Source organism: Pseudophryne corroboree, chromosome 5 (assembly GCF_028390025.1).
Source record: "Pseudophryne corroboree isolate aPseCor3 chromosome 5, aPseCor3.hap2, whole genome shotgun sequence".
Lineage (NCBI taxonomy): Eukaryota > Metazoa > Chordata > Amphibia > Anura > Myobatrachidae > Pseudophryne > Pseudophryne corroboree.
Window position 1 is genome coordinate 648,634,830 of NC_086448.1, and position 11,158 is coordinate 648,645,987.

The following is an 11,158-nucleotide window of genomic DNA, read 5'->3' on the forward strand; positions in this document are numbered from 1 at the left end:
GGGCATGTTGACAGAATTGCATCCTATTCAAAAGTAATCATCTGAAATGATCTGGTGATTTCACGTGGATCTCTTGAATCCAGGAATGAGCCGATTGTGATTACGGCTGCTCTTACAAGTGGGCATTTGCATAGATGTGTCCAACTCTCAATACAGGCGGATGTCCACAGCTATTTTGAAGCAGGCTATGTGCAGTCTGTCTCCGTCCCCTTCAGGGCATAAACAACTACTGGCATTAGCGAAGTCTTGCTCTTAAAGAGTAGGGGGCATACTTTCATTGCTAAAAACATATTCTTACAATTACATGTCAGATACGTATTATAGGTCTAACTTCATATAGTAATACATCAGAAATGTAATCAATTAATAGAAAATGAAAATAACAGCTACTCTCAATACAATATATTTTCTCCTTAAGCTATGAAAGAAATTGATAAAATATGTATCTCCTCAATACAATCTATCAATATATTTATATTTCATTTTTCTTTATTTATGTTAATGGCTTAAGACAAATCAGTGTATGTGTTCAGACTAAAGGCCCATACACACTGGGTGATTTTTAGCTGAAAGCAGGTCACTTTTGGTGTGTTCAGCTGCTTTCAGCTCAAAACCGCCCAGTTTGTATGCCCCAGCGACGAGCGCTGATACGCGCTCCCGCTTCATCGCCGGCGGCCGCCGTTCGTCTGCTGGTATTACCAGTAGATGAACGGCGGGGTGAGCGGCTGTCCATAGCGTCCTGCTATGGAAAGCCATTCACCCCCGCTGACATCGCTGGGCAGGGAGGAAAATAACTCAGTGTGTTTGCACTGAGTGCTTTTCAGCCCAGCGATGTCAGCCATCATCGCTGTGCATACACGCTGGGCAAAAATGCCCTGTGTGTATGCACCTTTACCTGGCAATGTCAGTCATTTGTTAATAATAATACTACAGGAACAAAAGGTGGACAAAGAAAAAGTAATATAACAGGTGGGCGATATTTATGGGGATATGTCAGTGTATAGTGCTTGGTTGTTGCTAGGTTTGTAATTGTGTTAATACTGAAACAGAGACTGTGAAACCGAGTACTGTTCTTTCCTCATGCTATTTGTATGTTGTTTTTTAGGTATGCCTAAGTGAAATGAGATCACACTTAAACATGTGCCAGCAATACATTACAAAATACGGCCCTCTAGAAGAGATGGGGAAAATACCATGCAGGTATATTTTTGTGCACGTGTGATATTTCCACAATATTATATGTAGTATACATTCTAATATCATATTTTCTGAATAAAATGACACCTGTAGTCCACTAACGAAAAAAAAAGAAAAAAAAGAAACAAAAACCACACCCACCCTCTAGAAAGAGAATTTAATTTAAATATATCACTTGCTTACCACTTTACTCTGCCCTATATTCCCAAGGTCCATGCAGTCTACATAGATAATCCTACGGTCCTGAGGCTTCTTAGATGCCACATGACTTCTTCCATTATGAGCTCTGATTGCCATTGGCCGGACTACTCTCAGTCATTACGTACAAATAAACTCACTCTGATTGGTGGGAAGCAGTGTAATCTAACCAATCAGAGAAAACAGTGTATCTCTATATAGGCCTATATAACTGACCCAGAGCTGGTTGACACTATGGCAGGGACCTCACGCTGTGTGACTCCTTGATATAGGTGGTCATTCCGAGTTGTTCGCTCGCAAGCTGCTTTTAGCAGCTTTGCACACGCTAAGCCGCCGCCTACTGGGAGTGAATCTTAGTTTAACAAAATTGCGAACGAAAGATTAGCAGAATTGCGAATAGACACTTCTTAGCAGTTTCTGAGTAGCTCCAAACTTACTCGGCATCTGCGATCAGTTCAGTGCTTGTCGTTCCTGGTTTGACGTCACAAACACACCCAGCGTTCGCCCAGACACTCCTCCGTTTCTCCAGCCACTCCCGCGTTTTTCCCGGAAACGGTAGCGTTTTTTCACACACACCCATAAAACGGCCAGTTTCCGCCCAGAAACACCCACTTCCTGTCAATCACATTACGATCACCAGAACGAAGAAAAACCCTCGTAATGCCGTGAGTAAAATTCCTAACTGCATAGCAAATTTACTTGGCGCAGTCGCACTGCGGACATTGCGCATGCGCATTAGCGACTATTCGCTCCGTTGCGACAGAAAAATAACGAGCGAACAACTCGGAATGACCCCCATAGTACCACCAAACGTAATTAGTAAAGCTTAGTGCTATTAATGGGAAAAAACAATAGGTACACACAGTTTTTATCATCCCAGTTCTCCCCCTTCCAGCCTAGAATGTTTCACTTTGGGGTCGGAGATACACACTTTTAATAAAATATATTATTTCATATTCTTTAAAAAACAAGTTAGCGCTGGAATAAGCCAAGCCGCTGGTGATTTGTGCATCAGGTTTAAAAGCCACATCTCTAGCTGCTAGGCTTCTCAGCCTTCAAATCGCTGACTATTACATCTGACGTCTTACAAATCGCTGCAAATTCACATTTTATTACATTACGACCTGTGGGTTGAACTTAAATCAGGTCGTAAGGTTTGTGTGTTCTTTCTGTATTCACATCATGACCACACAAACTGGGTGCTCTAGTTTCATCCTGAATTCCACATTTATACCAGTGGGTTCATTTTCTTTTATTGCATTATGCATTGGGCGTGTGTTTGTGTACCTGTGGGAGGGAAATGAGATTTTAAGATGTTATCAGGTATGACTAAAATGGTGCTTGTAACGGAAACATTGAAAAATTTGGATGCACGTCCTTCATTTGGGAGGCTGGACTACTACAACTGGGACAGTGTAATCTTGGATTTTGTGCAGGATTCCATACACAGCTGTATAGAATCACAGGGTACAGCAATAGGTAAGAGCCTAAAAATAAAGCAGCTTTTAATATTGTATTTGCCTATAGTAAATAACCCCCTTGTATTTAATATCATAGAAATGACTTTTGTTTTCTGCTTTCAGAGCGGAGAGATATGCCTGTCCCTTCTGTCCAGTGGAACTAGAGGAAGATGATTTTGTACAGCATTGCTTCATCTACCACAGTGCAGAGAACAGACTGGTGGTAAGGGGTCTCAGTAGAGAGGACATGACAGCTATTAGTCAGAAATGCTGTAAGCTGTACAGAAATAAAACACACACACGTGACATTCTTTTTCAATGACTGTCACGTAGACATTTTTTGCCTGATGAATTTCAGCTTCAAGAATTTTGTAGCCCCATGCATGACATCATTTCTTATTATGTGGGGTGTAGTACGGGTGACCGGCGGTCAGGAGACCGCTGGTCAGCTTACCAACGCCGGGATCCCGGCAGCATGCCAACGCCGGGGACCCCGACGGGGAGGGGCAAGTGCAGCAAGCCCCTTGCGGGCTCAGTGGCGACCTGCAGTCGCCACGGGTTCTATTCCCACTCTATGGGTGTCTTGGACACCCACGAGTGGAAATAGTCCTTGTTGGTCGGCATGCCGACCATCGGGATAGTGAGCGATCGGGATGGGGGAGGAGGTCATGTGACTGTCGGTCACCCGACCGCCGGTCACATGAATACCACCCATTATGTGGCATTGGTGTAACTCCTGGAAACAATAGGGGGCTCTTCAGAGGCTGCGAGAGGGGGACAAAGATTCAGAATACCGGGTTGCTGGATCTTGTTCCAGCATCTTTGTAGTCTGGGCCATGTACTGCTTGCTAGTGTTAGAGGAGCAACGTGCAGCCATTTACACACTGTGCTTCCCACCCCACATCACCTCCTGTCCTCTACACAGCTTATTTTATAAAGAGTAGAAAGCATCAGCAGAATGGACAGCTATAGATATGCCCTCATACATCTTTGCTGCAGTCACATCAAACAGCCCCTCTTGGCACGCCAGGTCACGTGAGAATCTTTAAGTGTTGGGCGTCTTTTATGCTTCTTTTTAGCCGATAATGCATCTTAGTTGCAATAGGACGCACAAGGAGACTGTGCGGAGTAATTTAATATAGGACAGTTGTATATCTGTGTGCGACTGAGTCTCTGAATCTGCATACAAAGTGCTACAATGTAGCAGCTGCAGATTTTTTCCAGTACAAGTTCTGTTCTGTTCTCAGTCACACACAGTATACAAGTGTCACATTAATTAGCGCAGTCTCCTGCATTTTCAGGAAAGAAAAAGACACCTGACGTTAGCAAAACTGCACGGGACCTGGCGGCTCACCCACGCCTGGCATCTCGCGCTGCATGGCGTATTGAGGCTGGATATATGAGGACACTTCTGTATGTGGGTAGTTAGAGACTGGGGGCACGTGAGAGAGTAGCCTGCAGACGATGAGGATGAAATTCCGTCATTGCTATGGGGCACAAATCTTATGTATTCCAGTCCGAAGAATGATGACACTATTAGTTTCATAAGTTGTACAGGTCATGTTTCTGAAACCTGTTTTTAATCATTTACTTTCTTTTCCAATCTGATCCAAGTTACTCTTTAGTCCCAATAAAATGGAGAAACCTGCTGTTATCAATGCCTAAGAGTTGTAATCCTCCTATTTAGGTATTCAAGCACACAATGACTGGGTGTTCCTTAAGCTTAAACTTACTACAACATGTTGCAAATCGAATAGATACTCAGTAATATTCCTGGTCCAAGTATTGTTACAAAAGAGATCTTCCCAAAACTTATCATACGGAGAGATGTATCAAACCTTTGCGAGAGATAAAGTGGAGAAGTTGCCCACAGCAACCATCAGCTTCTAACTGTCATTTTATAAACGGTGCTAGATAACTGACAGAAGCTGATTAGCTGCTGTGGACAACTTCTTAACTTTATCTCTCTCTCTCAAAGGTTTGACACATGCCCCCATGTAGAATGACATACTGTACTGCTGTAGGGTAGTTGGCATTATGAGACTCTAGTCCTTACTGTATATCATTTCACTTTTTTATTGTGTGGTTACAAAGGCAATCTGCAGTCATAGTAAGGTTAGTGATCTGCTGAACTTCGTAGCTCCCCAGCCCTCTGTGTAAGCACCAAACACTAGCTCCAGTCTATAGTATGTGTGTCATATATGTCTGACTCTGGCCCTCATTCCGAGTTGATCGCTCGCTACCTACTTTTTGCAGCCGTCTAAACGCATAGTCGCCTCCCACAGGGGAGTGTATTTTCGCTTTGCAAGTGTGCGAACACGTGTGCAGCCGAGCGGGACGAAAACGTTTTTTGCAGTTTCTGAGAAGCTCAGCCCTTGTGATCACTTCAGTCTTTTTGGTTCCGGAATTGACGTCAGACACCCGCCCTGCAAACGCTTGGACATGCCTACGTTTTTCCAAACACTCCCTGAAAATGGTCAGTTGCCACCCACAAACGCCTTCTTCCTGTCAATCTCCCTGTGTGAATGGATTCTTCGTTAAATCCATCGCACCGCAACGATTCGCTTTGTACCCATATGACACGCGTGCGCATTGCGGTGCATACGCATGCGCAGAAGTAACCTGGTCGCTGCGCTGTGAAGAAGCGAGCTATCAACTCGGAATGACCCCCTCTAAACGCTGAGCCAGCAATCCCGCGGTCTCAGGGCCCTCTTTGTACTCACATATAAATAATGAAAATCTCAGAATAGCAGTGTTTTGCAGATTCATTGCCTCGGGGCCATGCATATCGAAATCACTCTGTGTTCTGTCTGGTTAGTGGCTCTTACTTAGCTGTACACATTGTCTTATGATCAGAAAGCATAGAACATTTCCATATATGTCATCTGTGACATTGCTCATTTCCTTCAGCAGCATTGTACAGTGCATAATTCAGCCACAGCAGCTCATTTAAGAAACAGTTATTGATCCCCATGTGGCTTAATCATGGACGTTTCAGGCAATGAGGCAATCAGGATGGAGAATTCACACATCTATAGCTATTTATTATGGTTCATTGCTGTGGTCTGCATTTTCTTAATGTTGCTCTCAATATAGATGTGAATGGCCATTGTGATCCTCATAGGGACCAGTGAAACATTCTCAAAACCCAGTTTAACATAGATTCTGATCTACTCCAGGCTAGCTGAACAGATCTCAGATTACATGGTTGGACAGCACAATCTTACCACCTGCATGTATGCATCCATTTGTGAGCTAATGTCACTGACTGTTCCATCACTCGTCTTAGGTGTGTCCAATTTGTCACATGATGCCAGGAGGAGATTCCAGTTATACATCAAGTTTCCTTAAGCATCTTCATGCCAGGCACTCAATATACTATGAAAACTACATAGTGAGTATCATATTGTTTTTCAACTTACCCTTTCCTATTTGACTCTAAGATAAGGTGCACACAGCAAATGCCTTGGTCTTCCACCAATGCACCTAGATGCTCTTCCCAGTGCACTTTAAAGTGCATGTCTAATGAGGGGTGTCGTACGGTATGCCGGTGCTCGGGCTCCCGGCGATCAGCATACCGGCGCCGGGAGCCCGACCGCCGGCATACCGACAGCGTGGCAAGCGCAAAGGAGCCCCTTGCGGGCTCGCTGCGCTCGCCACGCTGCGGGCACGGTGGTGCGCTACACGTGCCACACTATTTTATTCTCCCTCCAGGGGGGTCGTGGACCCCCACGAGGGAGAATAGTTGTCGGTATGCCGGGTGTCGGGATTCCGGCGCCGGTATACTGTGCGCCGGTATCCCAACATTCGGCATACAGAAGACCACCCCTAATGAGAGGTGTCTAATTAGAAGTGCTCCTAGGTGTGCAGAACGAGAGAGGTGTGCTGCACAAGTGTGTGTGTTACGGAGGCAATGATTTATCTGTTTTTTTCTGTCTGATTTTTAAACTTTCAGGATAACAAGGACAGCTATCTGCCACCACTAACATGGTGCACGTTTCTTAGTCATAGTTAGGTCCATTATTGTGGCTGTGCTGCAGCAATGCATAAAGTGCTCAAGTAAGTGCTTTGCATTCTGCTGCATGTAGCTATGTGCAGCTCCACAGGAATGGGCACTTGGCCCCCAAATAGCATTGGGTGCTGGTTTGATAGATCTACATAAGATAGATAGACAGTTGACCCCATATTGTCGACTGTCAAAAGGTTGACTGTGTCTAAGGTCAACAGGGTCAAAAGGTCGACATGGAAAAGGTAGATGCAAAAAAAAGGGTAGACGCACGATTTTTATGGGGGAGGGGAGTTGCCCAAATTTTGTCCATTTCTCAGTGTGTGACCACGATTAGTGAAAACGTAGAACCTCACGGTATTGCTTCCGATAAGGTGCATCACTCCACAACAGCTGTGCTTGGCACCGTTTACTGTTCCCAATCGTAGTCCACGTGAATGATAAATGAAGCAAAAGTTTAAAAAAAAAAAACCCTGTGTCAACTATTGTCATGTCAACCTTTTGAACCTGACGACTTTTTGAACCTGTTGATCCTTTTGTACCTATCGACCTTAGACAAAGCAACCTTTTACCTGTCGACCTATTGCATGTCGACCATACAGGGTCATCCTATTGACTGTCTAACTAGACACTGTCTATCCACTGCTGGGAACCCAGAGACATGTGAGAACGCTAAGACAGGTACTGCACATTTGTACTGCACTTCCGTTTCATAAATGACCGTTTTTATGTACACTTACTAGATCAGTATATTACGTAATAAGGATAGGATTTGTAATATTGTTTATGGTTCTTATGGGCCCTACACACTGACAGATCCGCCGCCGAGCTGCCCGATGGTGGATACAGCCGACGGGTGACCCGGCGGCGGGGGGCAGTGACGGGGGGTGTGAAGTTTCTTCACTCCCCCCGTCACCCGGCTCCATAGCAGGGCAGGCAAATGTGGACGAGATTGTCCATATTGGCCTGCATGCACAAGCGATGGGGCACCAGCGATGAACGAGCGCGGGGCCGCGCATCGTTCATCGCTGGAGCCTCCACACTGAAAGATATAAACGGTATCTGGTTCATTAATGAACGAGATCGTTCATATCTTTCAGTATTATCTTCCAGTGTGTAGGGCCCATAAGACATACATTTGCATGCTGTGTCAGCATTGTGAACTTGGGGGCCAATTCAGGTTGGATCGCAAATCGCAATCCAACCGGAATTTTTACGATGGCCCCGTGGGCGCATGCACAGCGCCTGTCCTGCGCATGCACCCGCACTTTCTGCCGGGGGGCTTCCAGGGAGGAGACAGAGCATTGCGGGGGGACCCAAACAGTGGGCGGAGGCGGACAATTGGAGGCATGTCGGGGGCTTGGTCGCGGCGGCTGCGCGACGTCATGCAGCCGACGCGACAGGTAAAATGGGGGGGGGGGAGGCGCCGGACAGTATGCTGGGCGGCCTTGCCCAGCGCTGGCCGGCCCCCAGCATTCGAGCATAAGGATAGCAAATTCTGCTGATTAGCAGAATTTGCTATCCTTACTGAATTGGCCCCTTGGTTCCATTTCAATAAATGTTTTATATTGTGCTGACTGTAATGCTGTTCCTATGTTCTCACAATTTGTTTCATTTTTAATCTTAGGACATAAACATAGTGGAGGAGGCTCTTATTGAAAGAGTTCTAGATCTGTCATTGATACACTACATGAGACATTCAGACAGATCCTAAACACCAACAAGACGGACAAGTTAAACAAGATTGTGTTCAGAGTTGCTGATATATTTTGTGCGTTCACAAAAGAAGACATTTATTCTTTACACATGTGATTAAGAGATACCACAAAGAGACTAGTGGCTGCACTGTTACACTATAATCAGGCACTTCTGATTTGTGATCAGAATATTACTTGATCTTTTATTAATGTTAAACCTCTGGTAACTGGTTGCTGCTCTGCAGCAGATACAGGCAAACTGTCGCTGTCCAGCTGTTGTGGAACTACAAGTCTCTGGCAGTGCATGCTTGGACATGTAGTTCCACAGAAGCTGCAGAGGCACCATTTCCTTAATTTTACAGATTTTACTTAAATGTTTCTATCACTAACAAATAGCAAATCACCCAAGTGGCCTGTTAGTTGCTCAGTCCCCAGATCATAGTGGATGAGCTACTGATTCATCACTCTGTAGTCCGTACAACGCAAGTGGCGCAGTCAGGAAAAGGAGCAGACTGGAGATGGATATACAGTAAGGAAAAGGAGCCGACTGGAGATGGATATACAGTAAGGAAAAGGAGCTGACTGGAGATTGTTATACAGTAACAAAAAGGAGCTGACTGGAGATTGATATACTGTAACGAAAAAGAGCTGACTGGAGATGGATGTACAGTAAGGAAAAGGAGCTGACTGGAAATGAGAGGCAGTTTTATTAAGCCTGGTGAAGTGATAAAGTGGAAGGTGATGACGCACCAACCAGTCAGCTCCTAACCGTAATTTTTCAAACCCAGCCTGTAACATGAAAGTTAGCAGCTGATTGGCTGGTGCTTTATCACCTTCCACTTTATCACTTCACCAGGCTTAATTAGTATGCCCCTCAGTGTAACAGTAAACTGACTGAAAGTTGATAAGGAAATAACTATTGCTGTGAGGTTGGGGTGCAGAAGAGAAAAAGGGGACGGGGCTGAGCAGAGGCTACATCAATAATAGTGTCTTTTTACACCATTTAAATTTTATAGTTTATACCTCATATCAATTGCCACTTGTTTCATGAAGACAAGAATCTAATAACTTTCATTGTACTTAGGGAATAGTTTGTATTAAACACTCGCCGCCAGGACCGTGTAAGGTGTCGGAAGGGAGGTCTTTTTAGTATGGAGTAGGGCGATAGAAGAAAGATGGGAGGACACCCTTTGCATTGTGGAAGCTAACTCAGGACTTCATATGTGAACCAAGCCGACCATGTTCCGTTGGACTTGTTAGAATAGTCATGTAAAGGGTATCTAAACCCTTATTGATGACTGCAGAGGTAAATCAGCACTTTACCAGTCAGCTGTCATTAGACATTTGGCACCATTAGACATTTAATATGTGTTGAATAAGTCTCTCAGTATGCCAAGGTGATTGCACATGGGAGTAGGGTGTAAGAAAGGCAGGTTGTTGAATATTCTTATTCCCATAACTGGATGGATAAGATTAGGAACTCCACGCCAAAATCTATCCTAAGATAGTTACACCTAGTATGAGACCACAACCTTCAGCCATTACTGGACAATGGGGCAGATGTATTATCCAGAAGGCATAAGGAAGTGATAAACCAGTGATATGCGCAAGGTGATAAACGCACCAGCCACTCAGCTACTAACTATCAAATTGCATATAGGAGCTGATTGGCTGGTGCGTTTATCACCTTGCGCATATCACTGGTTTATCACTTCCTTATGCCTTGTCCAGGTTAATACATCTGCCCCATTGTATGTTAAATGGCATAGAGTCAGGTCTAGATACCATCTTTAAAACAGCTACTCCTTCTCTGATTTTGGTCCATTTGTCAGGTTCCAAGATTTCCCATTTGAGTTAATGAGGGTCTTTCAGTGGTTGGCTTAGTGTAACCAGTAATGGATTATTCTCAAATCAGAGGTGAGTCTGTGTAGCGGTGGTTGTTCCTTTAGCTGAGCCCAGAATAAAATATGTCATTGGAGAAGAGGCCAAGTAGGTCTGTGTCTGTATTGGCCAATATTTTGTGTTTGTGTGACAAATAACTGTTTCACTTAGGTGTGTCGCTAGATAATATTTGAAGAGGCCCAGTCTCCCAACTTTATGGTGCCTTTGTATAATCTGCATGTGCACTCTCAGTTTAGCTGATAACCAAATAAACCTAGATATCCATTGCTTCATCTCCTAAGAGTACGTGAAGGTACCTGGATTAGAAGCATCTGGAATAAATGTAACAGCCATTTACTTGGAACAACAGTCATCTTGAAGTCACTTTTACACCTGCAGTGTCAGTATTACTGTATGTCCTTGCAGCCAGTGCTTCCATAAGCAGCATGAAGAGCATAAGTTACAATGGGCACACCTGTCTTGCGACATTCGTGATGGTGTATGAGCGGGATGAAAAGCCATTTAGCAACATTGGGTTAGTAATACTAGGATGCTGCTCAACGTATGAAGTAAATCTAATGCCCAGTGCTTATAGTGTTTGACATATAAAGGACCACAACCCAGCATCTGAATCTGAGGCCATCAGCAGGGCTGGGATAGCCACTATGTTGCAGCTCAGATTAGGACCACTGCCTTCTGACTATGGTCTGTAGCTTGGA

The 11,158-nt window shown here is 44.6% G+C and overlaps 1 protein-coding gene across 2 annotated transcripts in view; it reads left to right on the top strand.

Moving 5' to 3' along the window:
• Window positions 1–10,143, top strand: part of RNF125 (ring finger protein 125) — a 54,199-nt gene extending 44,056 nt beyond the window's left edge. For both annotated transcript variants that reach the window (XM_063923647.1, XM_063923648.1), the window contains exons 3-6: window positions 1,106–1,200; window positions 2,979–3,078; window positions 6,145–6,249; window positions 8,489–10,143. In XM_063923647.1, coding sequence (XP_063779717.1) covers window positions 1,106–1,200; window positions 2,979–3,078; window positions 6,145–6,249; window positions 8,489–8,575 — 387 coding nt within the window. In that variant the 3' untranslated portion in view covers window positions 8,576–10,143. The remainder of the gene's footprint in view (window positions 1–1,105; window positions 1,201–2,978; window positions 3,079–6,144; window positions 6,250–8,488) is intronic.
• Window positions 10,144–11,158: the final 1,015 nt, after the last annotated feature.